This window comes from Sarcophilus harrisii, chromosome 3 (assembly GCF_902635505.1).
Source record: "Sarcophilus harrisii chromosome 3, mSarHar1.11, whole genome shotgun sequence".
Classification (NCBI taxonomy): domain Eukaryota; kingdom Metazoa; phylum Chordata; class Mammalia; order Dasyuromorphia; family Dasyuridae; genus Sarcophilus; species Sarcophilus harrisii.
The window spans coordinates 408121915-408149598 of record NC_045428.1 but is presented as its reverse complement, the minus strand read 5'-3'; the positions used below and the strand labels follow the sequence as shown (position 1 = coordinate 408149598).

At 32.0% G+C, this 27684-nt stretch overlaps 1 protein-coding gene across 3 annotated transcripts in view; it reads right to left on the bottom strand.

Annotated features, from left to right (window-relative positions):
* LOC100917842 (sodium channel protein type 1 subunit alpha) overlaps window positions 1-27684 on the bottom strand; it is a 208351-nt gene that overhangs the window by 29851 nt on the left and 150816 nt on the right. For all 3 annotated transcript variants that reach the window (XM_031960540.1, XM_031960538.1, XM_031960539.1), the window contains exons 20-24: window positions 24983-25137; window positions 22165-22338; window positions 20862-20984; window positions 10892-11173; window positions 10281-10334 (exon numbers count right to left, since the gene is read on the bottom strand). In XM_031960540.1, coding sequence (XP_031816400.1) covers window positions 10281-10334; window positions 10892-11173; window positions 20862-20984; window positions 22165-22338; window positions 24983-25137 — 788 coding nt within the window. The remainder of the gene's footprint in view (window positions 1-10280; window positions 10335-10891; window positions 11174-20861; window positions 20985-22164; window positions 22339-24982; window positions 25138-27684) is intronic.

The window sequence follows — 27684 nt, the reverse complement described above, 5'->3', positions numbered from 1 at the left end:
TCTGGAAACAGAGGGGGGAAATATTCATTAAATGAATCCATCAACCATCTTCAGAGAGAGATATCCTACAAGGAAAACCCCAAGGAACATTGTTGCAAAACTCAAGAACTAAAATCTCAACGAAAAAATACTGCAAGCTGCTAGACAAAAACAATTTAAATATCAAGGAGCAACAGTCAGGATTACCTAGGATCTATCAGCTTCTGCAGTAAAGGATCAGAAGGTCTGGAATAACATATTCTGGAAGGCAAGGAACCTGGGGTTACAACCACGAATTAACTATCCTACAAGAGTCAGAATAATCTTTCAGGGGAGGTAATGAGCTTCAATAAAGAGATTTTCAGTCATGTTCTATAAAAAAAAAACAGAACTAAACAGAAATTTTAATCTACAAACACAAGATTCAAGAGAAGCATAGAAGAGTAAATGGGGAAATATATATATAAAAGTTAAATTGTTTACTTCCTTAGACAGGAAAATGATATCTGTAACTCTTGAGAACTGTATCTGTCTTTGGGGCAGACAGAAGTGGGGATCAGATAAGCTGAGAGCGTGGTTGTGAATGGACTCTGATGTGATGACATTAAAGAAAAAGACATTGAGGAGTGAAAAAAGTCTGTACTGGAAAAAAAGAGTAAAGGGGAGGTATAATGAGACAATTCATTCACATGAAGAGTTGCAAAAGACCTATTACAATCCAGATAAAGAAGGAAGGGAGGGGTGAGCATTGTCTGAAGCTTAATCTCATCAGTTTTGTCTCTAAGAGGAAATAAATTAACAAATAAAAATCATATGATAATCTCAATAGATGCAGAAAATGCTTTGCTAAAATACAGAACCCATTTCTATTAAAAACATTAGAGAGCATAGGGATAAAGGGAGCTTTCCTTAAAATAATAAGTAGCATCTAAAACCAACAGCAAGCATTGTAATGGAAAGAAGTTGGAAGCATTCCCAATAAGATCAGGGTGAAACAAGGATGCCTATTATCACTGCTATTAATCAATATTATACTAGAAATGTTGGCTTTAGCAATAAGAAAACAAAAAATAATTAAAGGAATCAAAATAGGCAATGAGGAAATAAAACTATCACTCTTTGCCAATGAAATGATGATATACTTAGAGAATCCTAAAAAATCATCCAAAACCCTACTGGAAAAATTAACACCTTTAGCAAACTTGCAGGATATAAAATAAACCCACATAAATCATCAGCATTTTTATGTATTACTAACAAACCCTATCATCAAGAGATAGAGAAATTCTATTTACAGTTACTGTAGACAAAATAAAATTCTTGGGGGTCTATCTGTCAAGACAAATCCAAGACAATATGACCACAATTACAAAACACTTCTCATACAAAGTCAGATCTAATCATTTGGAAAAATATCAATTGCTCATGGGGAGATTGAGCTAATATAATAAAAGTGATAATTCTGCCTACATTGGCCTAGTCTTTCAGTGCCATATCAATCAAACTGCCAAAAAATTATCTTATAGAAATAGAAAAAATAATAACAAAACTCATCTGGAAAAACAAAATGTCAAGACTAACAAGGGAATTAATGAAAAACAAAACAAAACAAAACAAAGGATGGTGGTGTAACAGTACCAAATCTAAAACTATATTATCAAGCAGCAGTCATCAAAACCATTTGGTACTGGCTAAGAAATAAAATGATGGATCAGTGGAATAGATTAGAAAAACACAACATAATAATCAGGGCCTACAGTAATCTAGTATTTGATAAATCCCTAAACTCTAGCTTCTGGAATAAAAACTCACTGATAAAAATTGCTGGGAAAACTGGATCATAATATGTTAGAAACTCAGCTCACACTCTATACCAAAATAAGGCAAAAATGGTACATGATTTGAGCATAAAGTTGATACCATAAACAAATTAGAAGAAAAAGAGAAAATTTACTTATCAGATCTTTGGGGAAGGGAAGAATTTATGACCAAAGAAGAGCTGGAGATTATAAAAGGCAAAATGGACAACTTTGATTATATTAAACTAAAAAGTTTTTGCATACACAAACCCAACAGAAACAAAATTAAAAGGAAGTACTAAACTGGGAAAAAAATCTTTATAGCTTGTATTTTTCATTTCGGAAATATATAAAGCATTCTGTCAAATTTATAAGAATTCAAGTCATCTCCCAATTGATAAATGGTCAAAGAATATGAAAAGATAATTTTCAGATGGTGAAATTAAAGCCATCTATAATTATATTTTAAAAAATGCTCCAAATCACTACTGAATAAAGAAATGCAAATTAAACAACTCTGAGATACCACTTCACATGTCTCAGATTGGCTAAGATGACAGGAAAAGATAATGATAAATTTAGAAGGGAACATGGGACAACTGGGACACTATTGCAGTGTTGGTGGAGTTGTGAAATGATCCAATCATTCTGGAAAGCAATTTGTAATTATGTCTAAAGGGCTATAAAACTGACCAAAAAAAACTGTTTACATCATTAAATTTACATTATTTTAAAAAAAAGGGCTATAAAAGGGCATATCCTTTTACCCAGAAGTGCCATTACTGTATCCCAAGGAAATCATAAAGGAGGGAAAATGACTCACATGTTCAAAAGTATTTGTAGTAACTCTTTATGGTAGCACAGAATTGGAAAATGAGTAGATGCCTATCAATTGGGGAATGATTGAACAACTTGTGGTATATGAAGCTAATGAAATATTATTGTTCTATAAAAATGATGAACAAATTGATTTTAGAAAGGTCTGGAGAGATTTACATGATTTGATGCTGAGCAAAACAAGCAGAACCAGGAATACACTGTACACAATAACAGCAATGATCAACTATGAAAGACTTGGTTCTTCTCAGTGGTTCTGTGATCCAAAGCAGTCCTAATAGACTGAACAGAAAATTTTATCTGCATCCAGAAAAAGAACTATGGAGATTGAATGTAAATCAACACATGCTATGTTCATTTCTTTTTTCTGTTTTTTTTTAAAATCTCTCCCATGATTTTTCCCTTTTGCTCTGATTTTTCTTTCCCAACATGATTCATAAAGAAATGCATATTAAAAATAAAATAAATTTACTAGAAAAAAAGCATGGTAAATCTATTAGGCAGTTAGAAGGAATATATTAAGGTGTGGGTATAAGATGATTTTGGTGAGAATGAAGGAATGAAGGAGTGAAAAAATAATTGTACTGAGAGAACAGGGAAAGGGGAAACAGAATGGGACAAAATATATCATGTGCAGAGACAAGGAAGACTTATTACAGCAGAAGGAAAGAAGGAGGGGTGAGCATTGTTTGATTATTACTCTCATCAGATTTGGCTCAAAGAGGTAATAACATACTCAGTTAGATATAGAAATCTAACATATATAGTGAAGCAGGAAAAGCAGGAGAAAAGAAAAAGGCAGATTGATAGAAGGGGTGCAGATTGAGGGAGATGGTGGTCAGAAGAAAAATAGTCAGTGGAGTTTATACAAGGTGTTGCAAAAGTCTTTGTTTAAATAGTTTAATATGGAACCACGATTTTTGGAATATCTTGCATTTTATTGTAGGTGTATTAGGAAGTCATTAGAGTTAGAGAATCAGATAAGTGTTTAAGGAAAATTGACAGTAGAATGGAAGATAGACTTGGGTGAGGATGGTCTTGAAGCAGAGAGACTAATTGGGGAATATTGTAACAACAATCTTGGTGAAAGATGATGAGGGCTTGAATTAAGGTGTTAACTGAGTATAAAGATAATGCTAGATATTGGAGATATCATAAAAATAGAAAAGGCAAGATTTAGCTAAAGGGATATATGGAAACAGGGAGAATGAAAAGTTGAAGATAAGCCAAAAATTATGAACCTGAGATGCTATAAGGGTGATGAAGTCTACAGAAATAGGGATGTATAGAAGAGGGAATGATTTAGGGGCAAAGATAATTAATAGTGTTTTGAACAAGTTTAGTTTAATAAATCACCTGGGACATCCAGTTGAAATGTAAAATAGGTCTTCAAATACATGTTCATCCTAATCATGCCCCTAATAATTTTAATTGCTTTCTTTTGTAATCTAGACCGGTGTAAAAAAAATCGTAACTTGATGATGTGGGACTAAATCTCAGGATAAAATGGAATATCTATCTATCTAGGAATTATCTGCATGAAAAAGATAATTAAACTCATAGAAGATGATAAAGGTTAGCAAGTGCATCTACAACATGACAAGAGAAGAGAGTACAAGATAGAACTATGGGAAACACCCATATTTAAAGACTATAATATAAGAGAATAAACCAATAAATGAGACTGAAAAAAGTGATCAGACAAGAAGAAGATTAATTCGTCCAAAGTAGTTTCATGAAAACCTAGACAAAAAAGATCATTAAAGAGAGATAGCCAGCAGGGCCAAATTTAGAAAGTTGAGAAGGACTAGGACTGAAAAAAGACAATCAGACAGCAATTAGATCTCATTGACAACTTTAGATAGAACAGTTTCAGTTGAATGAAAAGGTGAAGAAATCAGATTGCAAAGGAATAAGAAATGAGTGAATGGAGAAATGAACTGTTTCAAGGAATTTGGCTGAGAAAATAACAGTTAATATTTATGTAATCTGTCTCTTACTGGTGTATTTTTTTAGAAAGCTTATTGATGGCCTATTGAGTTTTTTTCTAAAATAGATCTATTTAGATCTTCTATTTCCTTTTCTGCTACTCTTGACAGTTTGAATTTTTATAAATAATCTTCTATTTCACTTAAATGTATCAATTTTTTTGGTATATAATTGGGCGAAATAACTCCTTATAATTAATTTCATCTTAATTAGTGGTATATTCACCCTTTTCATTTTTAATAATAATTGGTTTCTTCTTGCTTTAAATCAGTTTAAGTAATTTTTTTTTAATAAAAAACAAATCCTAGTTTTATTTATTAATTCATTTTTACTGTATCTTACACATTGGATATCATTAATAAATGCTTGTTAAATTGAATCTAAATATGGAGACTTAAGATTTTGGATTAAGTTGCCTAAAAGGTTTTGATAAATTTAAGAAAGGGAGTTCTTTATTGGGTGCTCCTTACTACAATGAAGTCACAGGGCTAGATTACAAAAGAAAGCAATTTAAATTATTAGGGGCATAATTAGGATGAACATGTATTTGAAGACCTGTTTTAGAAAATAATTTGATGGTAAAGATATTGAAATATTACTTATTAGTCAACACTTCAATAGCTACATGATCTCAAAAGTATGAGCACTACCTCAACTAGTCAGCTGGCTCCTTTTAATTTTTTTTGTTACTTGTATCTAGATGTTCCAATCTATAGACCTTGTTCTATTGTTTTAAATATTTTGTGGATACCAGTATTATGGATAGGCTGTCTATTTGTTTACCTTCAGCATAATATGACAAGTCCATATCCTTTACTGGCTTTGACCTTGTCCTGAAAAATGTTTTCTTAAAGGCTCTTTTTGTGCAGCTCATTGTTGAAAATATGCAACAATCTTATAACCACCACAATCTTTCCATCATCCTTTGGGTCAGCAACAATTGTGTTTATTGCCATATTGTGGTGATGCATGATTTATATTCACATAGAATCCCTGGGAAAATAGTTGTGTGTAAAAAAAAGGCAGGTTTTGGGGCAATGTATGGATAGTTTGGAATTAATGAAAGAACTATAGAGTATTACAATTTCGATCTACTCAGATGTCCTCTGTTCAGTTTTGGATCATAGGCCAACTCAGTGCTCTATCTGTTCAAGTACACAATGCCCATTAAATCTTTTTCATTCTTTCTATATAGATTGATAAGCTTATCTTCTTGAGTGAATTTTCTTAGATTTCACTGATGCAGTCAATGAATTATCCTTTTCAAACAAGGGAATCTATGGAACCTCTCTCTCTATCCTGACTTTTTATCACTCCTTTTTTTTCATTTTCTTCCTTTCCTAATTTGACCCAGAAGTTAACTAGTTCTACTTTGTTGTTGTTGTTTGATTATTCAAAGTTGAATCCAATTCTTTGTGATTCCATATGGAATTTTCATGGCAAAGATATTAGAGTGGCTTGCCATTTTCTTCTCTAGCTCATTTTATAGATAAGGAGATTAAAGCAAACAAGGTTAAGTGACTGGCCCAGGACCACACAACTAGTAAGCATCTGATGCCAGATTTGAATTTAGGAAGATGACTCTTCCTGACTCCAGGCCCAGCATTCTATATTCTGCTATAACATCTAGCTATTCCTAGTTCTACTATATAGTATAATTTACTCTAAAATCTCTTTTCCCCTGGAATATGTCTTCTCATGGACTCCTACCATCCTTCTCCTCATTTGCACTTCTATACTTCTGTGAAAGTAATGCAATTATTCTCATGCGTTCCACACCAAATTCATAGTACTTAATCTCAACTAGGCCTTTACTACAGCCAAACTTCTAATCTCATCGCTCAACTGACATATCACTCTCCAGAGTTAGCAATGATCACCTAATTGTCAGATCTAATGTCCTTTTGACAGTCTTCATTTTTGTCTTCTTTAACATTTGACATATTAACTACCCCTACATTTCTCTAGAATATTCTTTCCTCTCTTGGTTTTTGACACTGCTCTGTCTTTATTTTCTTTTTACCTGGTTAATTGTTTTTACTCACTTTCCTTTGATGTATCAATACACACACATCAAAGGCCCTGCTCTAGGCCCTCTTTGATTCTTTCTAGTCTCTTAGTGACTTTATCAGCTTCCATATGTTTAATTATCAGATTTATTCTAGTAACATTCAGAAAATCCAACCTTAGTTTTCTTTTTTCTTTTTCTCATGAGATCTGGTCTTGTGTCACCAATTATTACTAGACATTTTGAACTGTACATCCCATAGACATCTCAAACTGAACATGTCCAAAACAGACCTCATCTTCCTTCTAGCATAATCAATACTTCTTTTAAACTTCCCTATTTCTCTAGAGGTGCCATCCTCCTTCCAGTTACCCTGGTGTACAGCATTGAGGTCATCCTTGACTCCTAACTCTGTCCTCTATTCCACATATCTAAACAATTACCATATCTTATTGATTCTAACTCCACTATTTTTATCTCATCCATTTCCTTCTTTCTTTCACAAAACAACCAGCCTAGATCAGATTTTTTTTCCTTCTTTTTGCCTGTAATATTACAATAGCTTTTAATTAGGTTGTCTATCTTAAAATCACTCCCTCCTCCAGTCTAAGTCAGTCAACAAGCATTTAACAAGTAGCTACTATGTTCTTGGTAGGATGCTAAGTGCAGGGGATACAAAAAAAGGCAAAACTCAGTTCTTGTTCTCAAAGTTCTCAGTCATGCTTTACATAATTGTCAAGATGATTTTCCTAAAGCACCTAAAAGTTTGATCATGTTAACTGCCTTCCTCAAAAAGACTCTCTTGGGTTCCTATTACCTCTAGGATTCCTGTTTACCACTTAAAATACATTCATATTTTGGCTTAATTTTCTACTCTTATTTTTCATTATTTCTTGCATGTGACTTCCCAATTCTTATTTCTGTACATTTGTTTAAACATAACAATTTCTGGAAAATATTCCCTCTCCTTCTGCTTCTTAGAGGTCCCAGTTTCCTGTAAAGCTCAGTCCAGAAACCATTTCCTATACTAGCTTTTTCCTGATACCTTTCTCACTAAGTTAATAGTTCCTCTTCATTCCAAATTCCTTATATTTGTTTTGCATATAATATGTGTATGTATGTATGTGTGCATGAGAGGTAGTATGGCAGAGAGGATAGAAAATTATCCTTGGAGCCAGCAAAACCAGCCTTTGACATATTGGTTATGTGATCTTGTCTAGACCCTTAGTACTCTAGGCAACTCTCTAACAATATAAATTGAGGAGAAAGTATTGATGTACACTGGTAGATTAAATTCTCACCAGGAGCTCTCTATAGCAATGAATTCCCAGGTCCTGTCTCAGTTGCTAGATGTACACTTGCTTTCCCCAACTAAATGGCAAATCCTCGAGTGTAGCAATTTTTTTCTCCCTCATTTTTGTCTTTGAATCCATAGTGCAAAGTACCACACAGGCATTTTTTAAAAATGCAAAAAAACTTGCTGAGTGACTGGCAAACAATTCTGGTGATTATTGTCCAATGTTGCTACTCAGTCGCTAGTGTAACAAAATTTTCTCTATGGTTGTTCATAGTTTTGTTTGATCTTATATGGTAACCATCTTGTTAGAAAAGAACCTTAAAGATTTCACTTTGCTGCTCTGAGTCAAATGACTTTTTTTTTTTTTTTTGACAAACATATTGTGAAACCTGATTCTCTATTTTTCTTTGTTTGAAATGTGATTATAATAAAGTAATCTGCTATGGAAAATAATTGCTGAGATCTTGTCTGTTGCTTTCTTTTGTTTTCAAGAAGAATACTCTTAACATGTGCAAAGACCATTCTCATAAAGATTTTGTAGCACAGAGAAAGAAAATACTTTTTCAGTAGATGCAGGTGTTTTTATTTCTTCCTGTAAAGTAATAGTATCACCTGTCATTTCTCCCTAATTCTGTTTCAAAATTGTGTTCCTTGTCATATGGAGTTCATCTTCTTACATTTGACTAAAGCAGTTCCTTTTCCCAATTTAATTTTAAGAGTCACTCCTAGTCTCTTATATGGTCTCTTAAATGGTATTGTGAAATGTGAAGAATTCAATTTCATTTATCTCTGTTGATGAGAACAGATTGCCACAGAACTAAATCTTAGCAGATTTATTCTGCTTCATACCTATCTGTTGTCCTTTTCCCAACTGAATCGACAAATATTCTCAGGATAATCTAATTTACTTGTATGTAAAAATAGGCCTCTGCAGGCTCCTTTTCCTCATACTAACCAATGTTTTGTGAGATGATTCTCTTCATAATCTGTCATTTTTTTAGTGTTTTACAAATGAACTTTTAAAAAATTCCCAATCAGTGGTAAAACTCTGAGGAATTAGATAAATTTATGTGATTTTAAGGACAGTATTAAAAATAGTAGTTGCTGTATAGGAACAAGACCTCAAGCAACACTATCTTCAAAAAGATAAAAGAGGAATATCACACAGAAGGCAATAGAAAGGCACATGGTGGGTGTGAGTAGGTTGCAGTATATAACCAACTCCAGACTCCAAAAAGAGTGGAAGTAAAGAATGTTGTTAAAGAATTATATGGCAGAAATAAAAATTGGGCTGCTTATGTAGTTAGAGCAAGAGATTAGAGCTGAGAGTTTCACTGGTGTCCTCAAAATATTATGAGAAATTAAGAAAGTCCTTCAACTCATTGGATTGACCCTCTTTGTGAACTTTCAGGAGTATATGAATGAATCACACACACACACACACATACATATACACAGACACACACACTTGCATGCACGCACACATGTGTATTGTGATCCATTGATGAAAACTGATGACATCACATGTCAATGTATTAAATTAGTATTAAAATAGGAGAAAGATAATATGGATTATCTAAATTATTTTTTAAAATACCCTTAGAGTCTACAGCCATAGTATCTTATAAAATTCATCTTAGCTGTTATTAGAGAGAGGCTACTGGATCCAATGAACATTAGTCTAACAACCTGACCTCTCTCTCTATCACTTTCTTCATCCTTCTCTCATTCTCTCTCTTCCTCTCTCTTTTATTTCTTTCTCTGTCTCAATCTCCAATTATTTCTGTGTCTGTATGGTGATGAACAAGTTTTTGTGTTATTGTTTTGGCCATAGAGTTAGTCATGATTTCTATCATGGTTAGAAGCAACAGACAGATGTGAATTTATGACATGTATATATGTATACTATGTAAGTAGAAGTATTGTATCAATACTTTTAGGATAATTGTTGATTCATACTGAAACTCCTTTAAAACTTAATAAATAATCTTCAAGAGTTTCTCAGGTCAAAAAATTCATTATTTTTCAGACATCCTGATGATGAGTCTTTCTGAAATTAGCCACATCCTTGGATAAGAGACATACAGTCTGTCACCAGGCTCATTCCATTTAAGTATTAAATAAAACATGATGCATTTATCAGTTATTTTAGTACATAAAATAATTCAGAATATAATTTTAGTAGGGATTTCTTTTGTTTTTACTTCTTTAATTTATGTACTGATGTAATCTTCTCTTAATAATGATTATAACAGTTTTCCCCCTTCATTCTCCTCATTACATAATTCAGTTAATTATACAAGTTCTAGTAATTGCATATAAGGACTTATACAACACCAAAAACTACATTTAGTACATTGATGGTACTTACATTTCTTGAGTCAATAGCTGCATACATAATATCCATCCATCCTTTAAATGTAGCCTGTAAATATGATATATATATGTCTAACTTTGATATTAAAAATCTTTAAATATGTCAAGAACACAATGTTTTGTAGATGAGTTAAATGATGTATTAATATATTATTAGATACTTAAAGCAGTCAATATGCGTTTAGTGTATTTTTTCATATAACATGTTTAATTGATCAATCTATTGTTTTTCTACAATTTTCTTTCTTCCTAATAAAATATATAATTCTCATTTTACTAGTGGAATTTATGACTATAATTTTTAGTAAAAATAATAACATATATTAGCATAAACAAAGCTTACATAAGATTAAGAAAAGTTAAAGCATTCAAACTTGAAAATGGGAATTGAGGAAGAAACAGACAGCTAAATCACTCTTTAGATGTTGCATATTCCTGGCTACCACACACTAATAGCTTACCATTAGTTTCTGCTAATGTTAAAAACATAGACCAAAAAAAAATGATGATTTCATTTTCTTAGTGACTAAATTAGAAGTAACTGCCTCTTAAATTTTTTCATTAACATGCACAATAATGAAATATTGACAGAAAGTTTTTACTTACTACTTGAAGTAAAGAGAGATATCCGAATCCTACATTATCAAAGTTTACTTTAACATTTTTCCACCGGGCAGTCTCATTTCTTTCTATAAGTTCGAAACACTGAGAACGATTATAGACTTGTGAGATGTCAAACATATCACCAGTTGTGGTATTAACACAGTGGTAGAACTTGCCAGCAAACAGATTTACTCCCATGATGCTGAAAATTAGCCAGAATATAAGACAAACCAGAAGCACATTCATGATGGAGGGAATGGCTCCTAAGAGGGCATTCACAACCACCTGGCATACAAATGAAAAGAAAAAAATGTTAGAATGCTTAATCAGTCAAAGAATGAAACATTTTTTCTACCAACCAATCTTAGTCCATCTAACTTTATTCACAACTACTTGAGGCTTTTAAAATATAAAATGGAAAATCTTTAAAAAACCAAATAAACAAAAAAAGTCTTTTAAAAACATTTAACAGAATATATCTATTCAGGGAAACAAACAGGGAATGTAACAAACAAACCCACAAGCATGAAAAGTGTAAATGGAAAGCAAAATCAGAAAAACCTTCTGGAAGATAGATGAAGTCAGAATATTTGGTGCTTTCTAGAAAAAAGAGAAATGGGAAAACATAATACAGAAAATTAACTCATTAAAAAGGCAACACATCAAATAATTAAAACAAAAAACAAAAAAAATTGACAATGGGCTGATTGCATCAACAAACTTTTCCTATGTAAAATTAAAAAAATACGGATATCATGATCTAAAACCTAAGTACCTAGTTCAAAATATTATTGAAAGCTGAAATACCTAATATATTTGTGACCTTAATTATTCATGCATTATTATTAAGACTAATAATAATTTTGCATAAAAAGCAAGACATTTTTGCGTTATGTATTTCATTAAGATCATAACAGTTTATTTCAAGCTCCAGTCATGTCATTTGTTTCATTTACTGAGTTTAATTCAATAAACTTAATTTAAATGAAACATCATAAAATTAGCCTTATTAGGCAAAGATGATAAGAGGAGGGGTTTGTGTGTGTGATAAATTCTTAAATTTGAAGTAATTACATTAAACTTTGTTCTGTGATAATACTCATTTTTCCCTTTAGAATCTTGATTTCCTTCCAGAAAATTTATTAAAAGACAAAAGACATTTGGATTTTTATGTTTAGCATTGTTGTGTGGGCTGAAATATATTAAATTCTGCCCTTGCCTGCTCACACACAATTTCCAAGGGATTTGCATGTGAGTCGCTGCAAGCTAAATTAGGCTTTGAAGTGGGCACATATAACTGAAAACAGATGTTCCTGGAATTGAATATTAATAACTAGACATGTAAATCTACCTAATGTCTTCCTAATTTTGCTAATGCTGGGAATCAATCAAATAAATAAAAAGAACATCACTGGCATCTATTTATATTTTTTCTTATTATAATTTCTGCTACTTTTCTGTCTTCCTCGGATAAGTTTTTTGAAAATTAGTCTCCAAACAAGATCTATTTGCCAACTCTTTATAATGCTCCTGAGCCACTTATGATCTCTTTGAAATCTGATATGATGTGCAAGTTTGTATTTATTCTTTTGAAGATGTAGGACAATGAGAGAAATGATTTCACAGATGTTAAAACTACCCAAGACGATGAGGAATAAACATGAAAAACAATTTGGGCTGTGCTACTCAGAATCAAATCATAAACATCATAGCTTAGTTGTCTAGCAAGATGGGTTCATGCAGATTGCTAAACTAGCTCAGAGGTTCAAGCTAATTGTTGGTCTACATTTCCCAATATGATTGGAAAAATCCCCAATCTGCATTTCATTTTTAATTTGGGGATTTGAGTTTCTCAGGTTTCTTTTATGTGTACTATCTCCAACTTTTCAAACACTTCCAAAGACCTGTGACTTTATCAGTGAAACCCTCTAGTGAAACCTATTCCAACCCCTCATTTAATATTTTGGCAATGGTCTTCAGGAATATTTGTGATTTTCTTTATCCTTTCAAAAATATCACTGGCCAAAATCTGATGAGAAGCTTCATTGAATTTAAGCTAGTCCTTGGCTAAGTGCTAAACTCTATTCGAAGCCTTTTAAGTTTGCTCTCATCAGACAGACCTTGGAATCACTGGCATACTTTCTGAGAGCATAGGGTCATCTCCAATGCCACTATAAAATAATAGCATTAGAATTTAATGAATTATGTTTTTAACCTTGAAGTTAATTTGTTATTTACTTTTCCTCATCTGAATATTTGAACAACCATCCAGATCAGTCCTTATGGACTGTATATTGACTTAGAAAGCCACAAATTAATATTATATATTTTATATGGTATTTAAATAAAAAAACATTTTCCAATTACGTTTTATTCCTCAGAAAATTCTGAGTTTAACATATGTGACATAAGTAACAGTGAAATAGAGAATCTATGGAATAAAGATTCAGAGGTAGAAGGTATTTTGAAAACAATTTAATTCTTTCCTGTTATTTTATTGATAAGACATCTGAGGTCAAAAAAAGTTAAGTGACTTTCCCCAGTGTCATACATAAATTTGAACTCAGGCTTTATTGATTTCAAGTCCAGTACTCTATTCCTTATACCATGTGAATTTACAAATAATACACATCACTGTAGATGCTTTAGTAAGATTAATAGCTAATCCAAAACAGAATCCTTTAGAAACTGGATAAATAAATCTCCAAATTTATCATATTATTTCTGGAATTTACAATTAGGTGCCTTCACTTTCTCTCTTCTTATTCTTTTCTAAAGAACTTCCAATCCAGTTTCTGTCTTTATCATTCATTCCACTCTTCACCTCTTCCAAAAGTGTCTAATGATCCCAGCTGCCAAATCCAATGGCCATTTGTCTATCCTCATTCTCCCTGACCTCTGCATTTTGACACTGTTTCTCATTCTTTCCTACTTGATGCTCTCAAATCTCTAGGTTTTCAGGACACTACCTTCTTTGGGCTCTTATCCTATCTATCTGACTGCTTCTTTCAGTAGAGAACATGCCTTTTAACTGCAGATGTCCCTCAGGGTTCTATTCTGAGCCATCTTTATCCCTTTGCACTCCTTCACTTGGTGATCACATCAGCTTCCATGTAGTAAATTACCATCTCTATGTCATTAGTTCTCAAATCTCCCTATCTTGCCTAAACTCTCTGCTGACTATAAATCTTACATCAAACTGCATGTTTAGTACATGTCTTATACTCAATATATCCAAAGAGGAAAATAGTATTTTTCCTCTCTAAACTTTCCCTTCCCTCCTACTTTCCCTGTTAAAATAAAGGATAACACTATATTCCCAGCTCCCCAGTCTCACAATCTAGAATTTATACTGGATTCTTCACTAGCTCTTACCGATATCCAAATTGTTGTCCAAGGCTTTTTGATTGTACTTTTGTAACATTTTTCCTATAATCCCCCTTCTCTCTTTTACAATTACCATTCTAGTAAAGGCCCTTATTACCTCATACCTGGGCCATCATAATAGCCTGCTCATGGATCTTTCTACCTCAAGTCTCTCCCTATACTAATCCATTCTCCATTCATGTAACTTTTAACTTAATAAATGACAGTAGCCCCTTATTGCCTCTAAGATAAAATAAAGAAGGCTTTTTGGTTTATTTTTTGGCATTCAAAGACTTTTATAACCTATCCCCCTCTCACCTTTATATTTTATACCTTATTACTCAATAGGTATCCTTTAATTCAATGATGTTGGCCTCCTGGTTGTTCCATGAACAAGATACTCCATCTCAAAATAAGCCACTGATTGCTTAAATGATTGGTTTAATATCAAACAAATAATGATATAGTACAGATATGTTATATGGGCCTATATGTTATAGGCATATCAGATGGGGCAGTATAATATCTAATTAAACCAATGGAGAATCTATCTTAGCCCTGGTGTCTTCAAGTTTCCATTGTTCATATACTTTCTATGAATTATCTGAGGCAATATAAGTTAAGTCAAAAAAACTTGTCACATTCAACTACATCTGTGGATGTATTACTATTTAATTCTTCTTATTGACATAGCTCTTGAAAAAGTCTGGTAAAACAGGCCTTTGAATAATGAAGAGACTTTATTTGACAATATATGTGTACTCTTCCAGCTCTGTTTGTGAATATATTATCTGAAGTGGTAAAAATTTTGCAAAAGCTATCCTTTTCTTAACCAGCAGAACAAAAACAAATTCAGCTATTTTCTAGTTATTTCCATATAAATTTGCCTTCAATCATACTTTTTAAAGCTTTACTTTATAATAGATATATGTATTTATCATAAATCCAATTTTATTTTATTTTTAGTTTCCAATTCTCTTCCTCCCACCTCTTTCTTCCCCTACCCATTGAGAAAGTAATGAAAAAAAATACTATTATATAAATCACATAGTAGAATTTTAGCACTCTCAATTCTCTAAACAAACATAATCTTGGATATAGTTCCAGGAAGGCATGAAGCTCATAAAAAACAGTAATCTGTATAATTTCAAGTAAAGTAAAAAAAAAGTAAAATAATATTTTTTTTTTTGGAGAAAGATCTAATTTAATTCAATTTAAAAATTTAGTATACCTTTAATGTATAATCATGGCATGTGTTAAGTAAGCACTGGGGATACAAAGATAAAAGAAAAAGAAGAAAGGGAAAAAGAAAAAAGAAAGGAAAGACAGAAGGAAAAAAGGAAAGAAAGCAAGAAAGAAGAAGGTACCTCTGTATATTGAAAGGAGCAGATTTAGGTTACAATCTATATATAAGAGAGGTCCAAGAAAGGAGCTATCTTAGATGAGGTAGGAGAAACTGAAAATGTGCTTCTCTTTGAATGAAAATTTCTACTTTGACATCTTAAATGTCATCATATGCTTTCTTTAGTCCAGTACTTTCTGGAAAAATTTACAAGATGTACAATTTGTGGGGGAAAAAAAAACAACCTCAACCACTCAACATTCAATTTTTTACAACCTCATATTCTAATTTATAATTTGAATAAGATTATTAATATCTCCCATGTTCAATCTAAGTTAACTAGATATATTTAATTGTTTTACTTTTAAATATTTAGCAAATATAATATTTCTGAATGATAGGGAATTACCAATCAATCATTATATCTAATGATTACCTGTTATTTTTGTATTCAAGGAAACCAAAAATTCTACAAGCATATAGACTTATTCTTACATATATAATTTTGGTGCCATTTCTTCCATTATAGTTCTGGATTGCTAAATAACTTGAAACCAATGCAGAAAATAGGCAAAACTTTTTTGAATTTTTTGATGCCTTTAAAATAAATATCTCTGCCTAATTTATATAAGTGGCATGATCAAATCTCTATAATCATAACACATTAAAGTTAGAAGAACTTTATAGAACATCTAGTTGAATATTTTATTTTTACTGATGAGGAAAAAGAGATGGTATGACTTGACCAGGACAGTAAACCAAGTGAATAGAAGAGCTATACTAAAACCATGTTTCTTGATTCCCATTTCCAGTATATTCCACATTAAAAACCATCCAATCATTAATTTTCACAAAAAATGACTAAAGAAACAAATAGATCCTACTCTAAAGATTATTCAACTTCTTTTCCTGAATAAATGCTTTCTAAAATCAATTACATTCATGAGTTAAAATAATTCTGTAATCTCAAAAGAGAAGTATTAAATTGACCAGTGCAACAGTAAAAAAAAAAAAAAAAAAAAAAAAAAAAAGGTAAAAGAAAACAAACTGAGAAAATTGGATTGACAATTTTTATGGAATATGATATTTTGAAAAAGAGATCACTTAATAGTCTGGAGCAGAGTGGCAATATTCTATTTTTATTCTTAGCTCATAATTAATATCCCTGCCTCTCTCTTAAAAATAGAATCTATACCTCTTGACTAATGTTTTTCTATTTCAGGATAAAATAAAATTTAAATTTATTTGATTTTAAATTTTTGACTATTATATATATATGTATATATATATATATATATATATATATGCCTTCAAAAACTAGAAAATCAATCAGTAATGACATCTCTCACTCCAATCAGAAAAAAAAAAAAATTAGTGTAAAACCTACTAAGATTTTCAGGACTTTAGTTTCATTCAAGAAAGGAAATCTTATTTCTGCCTAATTTATAAGGCAGATATAAAAAGATATATTAAAGATTTAAAACTGTAAAACTGTAGAATTGTAATATATGTGTGAACCCAAGAGAATAGATGTTTTTAATAATTCAACATGTTTTCTTATTTTCTCAAAATACTAACTTCATAATTTCACTATATACTTCTCTATTTTCTTACATATTTATTTTGAAAAGAATCTCCAATAAACATACATTTAACAAAGAATGAGAATGGTTACACAATCAATATCCATTTCTATGAAGCCTAGCACACTGGACACTTGTGTCTGCTCAAATCAGCAGGACATGAAATTTACTGCATATTATCTGAATTTGCAATTTCCATGACTTCAACTTTCTAAGAAGCAAAGGTCATCTTTTTATGACAAGTTTGAGGTTTTATATCAACCATTGTATATGGATTGCCCAAGGGTTCCCCCAACCCCCAGAAGATATCTGAACATGTTTTCTCCAAGTATGGATTACTTAATTTTCAAATTGTTAAATCAATGTTAACAAACTTTTCCCAATATATTAATAACTGGGACCAGGGATCACACAGAGCAAATTCAGGCCCCAAAGGCAAATTTTGGAGAAAATGTAAAGCAATCGAAAAGGGATTGGAATGGAAAAATCTGACTAGGATGTCCTACTGTGACACTCAAATTAACCTCTCCACTCCCTCCCACCCCACTGCACATTAACTAGTCACAGTGAAAGGATTAAAGGTAGCAAAAGGGGAAATACAGTACCCATTATAAAGGGTTGAGGGGAGGAACCAGCGCTCCACCCCATCCAAGTTGGAGAAAGATTATCCTATATAAAATAGAAATATATAGTTTGTTATTAGGAACCCGATATGACAGAACATTTGGTGTTAGTTGTTGTATATGATGCTGTCAGTTTCCCTATTAATGAAGTCTAGAGTACTTTTGAAAAATAAGGCATTTATCTTAACAGATTTCTTAGATTCGGAAATTAAATAATACAAATTTAATGGTACTATAGATATTTAAAGACATCAATTCTTTCAGTTTAATTTTACACATTAAAGAATTTGGACTGGAAATTTGAAATACAATAAATGTATAAAGCCGTCAGCCAGAAATGTGCGTCAGTCATGCAAAACTGAAAGTGCCAGTATGATGATAATTGATAGATCACTTTATGTCTTCTTATCAAGCATTGTAAAGCATGCTTTATTCAGTGATGCTACACATAAGCACATGCTTTGGAATGACCAAAGTGTAATTCAGCAAGCAAACAAAAAAGGCTGCTTTTTTATGCTTAGCATACAATTTTGCAGCTACTTGTTTTTGTGCTATAAGAATTAGAATTAAAAAGAAAATATCTGAATATATTCAAAGCTCAGTTTCTGAGTAGAATCATCAATCATCATCATCTCTATCTGGGTCTCCACAGTGAAAACAATTGTAAGTGGTTGAAAAGAGAAAAAAAAAACAAAACAAAAAACCCTAGTCAATTGACAATGCCAAATAATAGTGGGCTGAAATGAATGGAAATTTTAGTGGTACAAAGATCCAATTGCAAGATGAGGCTACATATATGTCTGACCCTGGCTGAAACTAAATACTTTCTCTACTTTTCTTACCAGAGATTATTAAGAGTTTACTTTTTTAAAATTCCCATTAGTTAAACCTATACAATCATTAAAAGCAGATACATTTTAGAGAGTTCTTTATTGATGAACAGCAAGGAAAATATTGTGACTAAAGATAACCTACAGAGATATGGTTATCTTTGTATGGGCAATACCTCCCTAGAAAGAGGTCAGAAGCCATCTATCTGTTATATAAGTCCTAGAGAGACACATAGACCTTAAAAGACTTGCCCATGATCCCTGAGCTAGTAAGTGCCTGGGGCAGGATTTGAATCTAGATTTTTCTATCCTTAAATTCAACTCTACCCATTATTTCAGGATTAAAGATAGTATTTAAAAGTAAAATAAAATTGAGTCATTTTTTGGTGAATATCTAAGCATGTATGTTACTAGCAATGATATCATAAGAGAAACATTAGACTCATAAGTTTAAAAGAATTTGAGGTTTTAAACAAAATGGTTAGAATATATAAAATTTAAAATATAACAGCTTCAAATTTTTAATATTGTACAAAACTCAAATTCTATACAAAATTGAAATTTTTTCTGGTAGAAAATTTACCTTCAGAAAAAAAAGAAATTGTCAATCCACAATAAAATAAGAAACAGATTTTAAGTGTAAATAATGTCATTTTTTTCATGGAAAAAAACCATTACTGTCAGAATTTCAATACACACTTCTTTATGAAAATATGATTAACTCTGTGTTAAAGTGAGCAAGACATTCATATTATCTTTATTGTACTCAAAAGCTAGTATCTTTCTGATCTACCTACATTAGTTCATTTTACATTAATCATGAAATAAGATAAATTCTCTATTCTTAAATCTGATCAGTTAGCATTTATAATATTATTCAATTAATTTTTAAAGAGACTTTAAGGGTCACATTCTAAACTATTAATTAACTAAAAATTGAAATTAAAATCACTGTAGTTTTTAAGTCTTAGAGAGCAAAGAGATTGGTCCACAGGAAATCAAACTACTTCACCAAAGGCTTTATGGAATTATAAGTTTTATTTTCTTAAAGTGGAATAGATTTTTTACAGCACCATAAAGACCCTTTAAAAGACTATATACCTTTACAGTAAATGACAGGAGTAAGGGAACACAAATAAGCTAAAAATGTAACATTTTATTTTTTCTGACCAGGATCCTGGGCAAAGAGTCTTCAAAAAGAATGCCAAAGAAAATCATTATTTATATGATATTTGTTCCATGAGAATATGTTTAGGTTATTTAAGAGTTATCATTCAGTGACAAAATTAAAAAAAATATTCAAATTATTTCACTGTTACTTGCTGATGAGGGAATCAGATATTTAAAAAAATATATATGTTTATGACAGCAAAATATGGGCACTTCCTAAAAGGGATGTAAATTTTAGATTTTTTTTTAGTGGATCATATTTCAGTTGTAACTTAAGCTGTAGCCAGCATCAAAACATCCAAGAGAAAAGGTTTTTTAAAAATCCCAATCTGTATTTAAGCCTCACCATGTCAACACCTGGATCTTTCCAATCATTAGCTGCTTTGTTTTTGTTAGTTTTGAATTTTTGGTCTAGATTTCTTTGATCTTGCTTCTCTTCATATTATAGAAGCACCAGGTGAGAAAACTCTCCCTTCTAAGGCAGACCTGATATTTTTCAGTCACTTATTATCATAGTGAGTTGCATAGGTACTGAGGTCAAGTGACTTGACTGATTCATAGAGAGGGGCAAAACTTGAACACAGATCTTCTTGAATTTGAGGTTGGCTGCCTAACCACTGTATTATTCTGCCTCTCATTTTGGATCATGAAAGAAAAAGACAAGAAAACCCTAAAACAACATTCTAAGTCATATTTTTATATTTCATCCAGTTCAGGGATTATGAAGATAAAGCATTAATAAATCATTATCTAGAAAGGAGCATATGGTTTAGAATTCTCTTTATTTCACTGCTAAGGCTGAATAAGTAATTATAATAGTGAAGTATATTGACTAACAGAAAAACTGACTAGGATATGATTAAAGCAATTTGGATGAGCCCAGTGATGTGTGATTACTATTAGTACCAAGAAAGTCCAGTCTTTTGCATATCTCTGAATGGTAAATATGCAACAGATAAAAGGAGGAGTATAGCATTTCTGCAAAAATTTGCCATTCCTTATGCATGCATGAGCTCTTTCTACTACATGCATTACCCTACTTTCCTTCATTTATCTTACCCTCATTCCCTCAAATCTTGATAGGGCTCTAAGAGGTCTCAGAGCTCTTAGTGTTCTGAGGGATTTAATGGCACCAAGTTCTGAGTAGCCCAAGGCATTCGCTGTTAAACTAACCAAAGAGACCTGTACAAAAGAGAAAAGCAATGTATTTCTTTTAATTTACAATGACTTCTACACATATGATATGACAATATGAGTATTGGCTTCTAAAAAAATTGTAGAATATTTTCAAGAAGTCATGGAAGAAAAGAATTTTTTCTTTTAGAAAAAGAAATTTGTTAATACTTGAAAAAGAAAACTGAGTAATCAATGCTTGGTATGTCATATATCTTTTAAAATAGTCCACTGACATTTGCTAATAGAAGTCACCTATAAAAAGAAAAAAGTGAAAAAAAATTATAATGTTTTGGAAAAAGTTAGCTGCCATTCTGCTCTTTATTTCTTCAAATCTTGATTAAATCTCATTAATTTGATTGTAGCACATTGGCAAAATACTAGGACTGAAATTTCAATTGAAATGACAAGAATACTGCATTCACTCATCAGTATATACAAATCTATCTTTATTTGGAAACATATTTAGCTCAGTCTTCTCAGTGATTAAATTCTGTATACTGCTTAACCTTACCTTGTGTTTGACATGTTATTTCAACCTATGGAGAGAATGAACTCTAACAGTATATCATAAAGGCATCCCAACGTAAAAATCTACTTTAAATTCTTTCATATTAATAAGAAGCCAAAATACAACACTTTTTGAGTTGGGTAGAAGACAGTATTGTATCTTTTCATTTTCAAAATCTTTTTTCTTTAAAGAAAAAATAAAATTCAGCCTTGAAGTGATTATTTATTATGCCCTTTAATTATATAGTTCATATTTTTAGAGTGCTTTAAGGTCTACATAGCCTTCTGACCTCAACATGGTGATATCATTTTGATCCTCTTTAATTATGAAGGACAACAAACAAAACAACTATTCTAATCACAAGAATCCTAAGGAAGAAGATAGCATAAATACTACTGTTCTCATTTTGCTGATGGGCAAATTTTTAGTGTGACTATTCTTTATATCATTCACCATGTACGAGTTGATGCATAGCCAGGAAGGTGTCACTGATCTAAAATGACACTGAAAAGTCATTATCCAAGTCTCTCCATCCTTAGTGTTGTCCTTAGCCAACTGATTTAGAGTATTCCAATACTTAATAAAAAATAAAAAAAATATAAAATAAAAAAATAAGATTTATGACAAGCTCAATGTGTAAATTCTTTAGATAAAAAGATAAACACATAGAATACGTACATCAACAATTAAGAAGTCTAACCAACACCAGGCATTAGTGAAATAAGTTTGATAACCATATGCCACCCACTTTAGAAGCATTTCTAGAATGAAGATGTAAGTGAAAACTTTATCAGCATATTCCAACATGATTTTAATAGTCTTTCGCTGTTCAATATAAATGTCTTCAAATGCCTGTAAAAAAAAAGTTTTACAATTTAGTATTCACATCATAACATGATCTGTAAACTAGATTGAATGATTAGGAGAAAATGAAAAAAAAATCTATAATGACTTATGTTGATAGAGCATTTCAAAATTTGTAAAGTACTTTTTATATATTAGCTGATTTGAGTCTTACTATGCCTCTGTGAGAACGGAGCCATTGCTAATACCATTTTATAGACAAAGAAATTGAGATTTGTTTTACCCTGAGAGGTCAAAAGATTTGATCAGTATCATACAGATAGTGGGTCAGCTGGGATTTGAATCTAGATCTTTTTGTGTTCCAGTCCATTCCACTATTCACTATACCACATTTTCTCTATTGTGTCTGTATATATATATATATATATATATATATATATATATATGCATATAAATTATATATATGCATGGTACAATATAGTATGGTAACATTTTGTTGTTATTGTTCAGCCATTTTCAGTCATATTTGACTCTTCATGACCTCATTTGAAATGTTCTGTGCAAACATACTGAAGTAGTTTGCTATTTCCTTCTCCAACATATTTTACAGATGAGGAAACTAAGACAGAGCTAAGTGACAGTTATTAAGAGTCTGTGGTGAGATGTGAACTCAGAAAGATGAATCTTCTCAAGTTCAGGCTTAGCCCTCTATCTGCTATACCACCAGTTGCTTATATGGTATCATATGATTCAATTTAGTATGGAACTGTATGATATAGTATTCTATAATGTGATATAATACACTACAATATGTACAGTATATAGCATGGTATGATAGGTTAAGATAGGATAGAGTAGGATGAGGTAGTTTGAAGCAGGCTTGAGTAGGGTAGGTAGGGTGAGATAAATAAATTGGGATGGTTTAGGATATAGTATAGCATGATATAGGATAGCACTATGTAATATCATATAGCATAGAGTGTAGAGTCTACAACATTTTGATATTTAAATTCTCCCTTTGCATTACTTCTTAGCCTTCACTTGCTCCATTAACAGATGGAATGTAGGAGAGCTGCCTGCTAATGTTGGTTACTGCTCTTTTCTGTCCAAAGACCTGCAGATGTCCAGCATTAAATATTTTGGGTGAAATGTGCTTTTTTTTATGAGAAAAACCAAGAAATAAGAAGAAAAAGGTAGGCTTTCACTGAATCAATTTATAATTGATAGCTTTAACTAAATGAATACTCTAGACTTCAAGTTTGATTGGTCCTACCAATCAATTGAAAATAGAGGTGAGATCAGAGCTCAGTTATGTAGGTTTAAAGTTGGAGGATTATCATTTCCCCCCTTTTTTGCTATCCATCTTTTGGCCTCTTTGCTGCTTATTAGTACTATCATAAAATAAACAGAACAAGTAAAGGAAATGAATATCTTGTGATTCATGTCCTCATAAAGCAATAATTGCTACTCATCCTCCTTTGACAAATACTGGCCTGACCTAGCTTTTTTTTTTTTTACTCATTTAAAGTAACTGATAGTTTTTATTCCTCAGTAGAGATGAATGCATGACTTGCCATGATGAATTGGAGTCACACAACATCTGTGATCCTTAGTGTCATATCTGTTTCTGGGAACTTTGCCTTCCCGTTTTCTATATAGGAGTAATTTCATTTCAGTTATTGGCAGAAGATGAAACCCTAGAGATATGACTTTCAGATATGATTACATTCAAATGTAGACAGCTTGAAGCCCTTAAATCATAGACTTCTATCACAATTATTAACTTAAAGAGGAAAAAATGTCCACATAATTCTATGGGCTTTTTTGCTGGGCCTCATTGAAAGAAAACTATATATATATATATATATATATATATATATATATATGCTATTCACAGGATCATGGGGTTTAGAACTTCAAGGCTCTTAGATTTTGGAGATCATCTAATCCAATTCTTTTAATTTAAAGATGAAGAAACAAAAATTATTTTGGCCTTTACTTAAGTGGTCTTTTCCCCCTCTAATGTTTTCTGCAATATGGTCCCTTGAAATTCTTAGGGAGGAAAAATATAACTAACTCAAAGTGTTGATTGACTTTGATAAGAATGAAACATTTGCATTTTAAAGGGAAATAAAATCTTCTAATGAGCTACTTAGGCATGTTGCCCATTGTTTATTATCATCAACATTTACTGTTTGCTGAGTAGCAGGAGAATACTGAACAAAATACTTAATAGATTGAGAAATGGCCCCTAAGGACTTAGCAACTCTATCTCCTAAACTGTTCAAAAACAGAAGAGCACGACTCTGAATATATTCTTGAACTAGGCTCTCACACAGCATACATATTATTACATGCATTATTATAAGTTCGCAGCTTTGTTTATTTGCCTAAAAATATAGGAGAAAAAATAATCATTTATATCCACTGGGTGAATGTGAAGACATTTAAGAGAGATATTTTCAGGATTAACTACTTAAAGTCCAAAGAAATAAAGGATTATTTCAAAGAGCAGACTTGGGAAATGTAGGCCCAGAAATGGAATTGTAAGATGGAAGTTTATAGGATGGAAGATTTGAAGTGTGGTTACATTAAGAAACATTTTGGGTGTGAAGATAATTTGGAAATTCTAATTTGAAAATTCTGGGAAGTTTCTTTTATATGAAATAATTTAGTTTGATGTTTCACTCACCAGAGCACCACTACTGAGAAGAATCATGAAAACAATGAAAGTCTCAAACCAGTTGTGTTCAACTATCCTGAAACAGGTTTTTCTCAGGTTCCACCACTGTTTTCCTCTACCTTCTTCCACACTGACTTGACAGCATTTGAACCTTCGTACACAACCTGTAGAGAACAGGTTCAAACATGAAGATCTGAAACATCTCATTAGCAAAGTAAATAATTTTAACATTTTTCTTTTTAATCACTTAACTAACATGAACTTTTCTTAAGTTTCTAATATGTAATTATCTATGCACTTTCAATATTACCATAAAATTTATGGCATTTGACATATGAGGTAATAAAAATAAGTTCCCAAGAAAAACTTACAATAATAAAGTCAACCTCTCCTGTCACATTTAGAACATAGACTTAAAGTTATAAGGGGCTGGAGAAGACATCTAGTCTAATCTCATTTTTAAAGATGAGAGAATAGAAGACCACAGAGAAGGACTTTAAAATACAGACATAAGGAACAGAGACAAGATTTGAACTCAGGTCTTATAACTGAAGCTAGCATCCTTCTGTTATTTGGATTTCCCTTATGAGAGTTTTAAGGAAGCCTTGTAAATGATTTTACAAAATTGCATGGCTCCTAAAAATATAATTGGCACTAGCACTGCCCATATTTGTCAGTACCTTCCCCTTATTTCTTCTTGTTTGTTTTGAAATTATATAAAAATTAAGTCAATAAAATATTTACTAAGCACATATTACATCCAAAGACATGCTACAATGTATTGGACACCCTGGGGATATGAAGTATGATGAGGGGAGCAGGGAATTAGGACACAAAAGTTGAATAATAACAATAGTTATTTATTATAGTATTTATTGAGGACTTTTAGGTTTACGGAATAATTTAAACATGCTATTTAACTTGATCCTCACAACAAATCCCATGAAGCAAGTGCTATTATTATCCCCATTTAACAGATGAGAAAACTAAGCTAGAGAGAGGTGATTTGCCCAGGGTCACACATTTACTAAGGATCTGAGGACAGATTCAGATTCAGATCTTCCTGACACAATCTATTATGGGATCCACTATCTCACCTAGCTTATTTAAGTAAGAGTGCAAGAAAGCAACAGGAGAATATCAGGGAAAGTTCATATGTAGAAGATGGGATGAAAGTTGAGTCTTGAGAGTGGATAGGCAGAGAAGAGAAAGAAGATCATTCTGAAGTGACAAAATATGAGGTAGAAAACACTAAGAAGAATGCTGGTTCATAAATTCTAAAGGTCCAACAGACTCAAATTCTCATGAAAACCCAAAACCCATGAAAATGGGATTAAAACTTCTAAGCATGTTTACTATCTTATTTTCCTTTTTTTTTTTTTTTTACAGCTTTTTATTTACAAGATATATGCATGGGTAATTTTTCAGCATTGACAATTGCAAAACTTTTTGTTCCAATTTTCCCCCTACTTTCCCCCACCCACTCCCCCAAATGGCAGGTAGACTAATACATGTTAAATATGTTAAAGTCTATGTTGAATACAATATATGTATACATGTCCATACAGTTATTTTGTTGCACAAGAAGAATCGGACTTTGAAATAATGTATAATTAACCAGTGAAGGAAATCAAACATGCAAGTGGACAAAAACAAAGGGACTGAAAATTCTGTGTAGTGGTTCACATTCATTTCCCAGAGTTCTTTCACTGGGTGTAGCTGGCTCTATTCTTTATTGAACAAATGGAACTGATTTGGTTCTTTTCATTGTTGAAGAGAGTCACATTCATCAGAATTGTACTATCTTATTTTCAAAAGGGTCATCTCTTTAGAGCTAACTAATTTATGCAATAGAGTTCTGGACCAGGAATCCAGAAGATTGAGTTCAAATCTCACATATTGAAGCGAGTTGTAGTCCCTTTAGGAAACTATATTTCCTATTGATTTGTGATTCCTTTCAGATTTTTCCTACCCCATCCTGGTTGAGGCATTTCAGGTCAGGATGCCAAGACCTTTGATTCACAAATCCTGTTCAAAAGTACCTCTTTGAATTCCAATAGGAGATCCGGGTTTGTCCCATCCTCCACCAGATCTGAGCCAATTTGGGCTCTCCCAGCCCTCATTCTGATGATATGCTCGGGTTTCTCAACCTCTACCAAGACAAGCAATATAATGAGCTTCCATCAACTAAGGTCTTTGCAGATGGACCTTGGCAGTTTCCTTTACTACCAGGTCTTTCTGCCCACTGAGAACTGCATTCTTAGTGCAAAACTCCATTTCCCATAGATCTGCCTGCTGGAATAATATTCTTTGTCATCTTCTCTTTATCCTCACCTATTTCCCTAACCAGACTTTATGCTTCTAATCCCCATAATAAAACTCTTTTATCAATCTAGGTTTTCAGGTCTGTAAATTCCTTTACAGAGAACCTATGCTTGCACCAAATCCCAAGGGGTTGAAGGGAGCTCCATTTGATTCCCTGAACCCTGAACCTGCCACTAGACCTCATTTAACTCCCTGACCACCAGAAACCCTAATTTCATTTGGGTTCCACAAATCTAAACCTTATCAATACTAGCTGTGTGAGCCTGAGCAAGTCACTTAACTCTGTCTGCTTCAATTTCTTTATTTGTATCAAGTCAAAAATAATAGCATCTATTTCTCTGGGCTTTTTTGAGAATAAAGTGAAATATTATCTCTAAAGTTGTTTA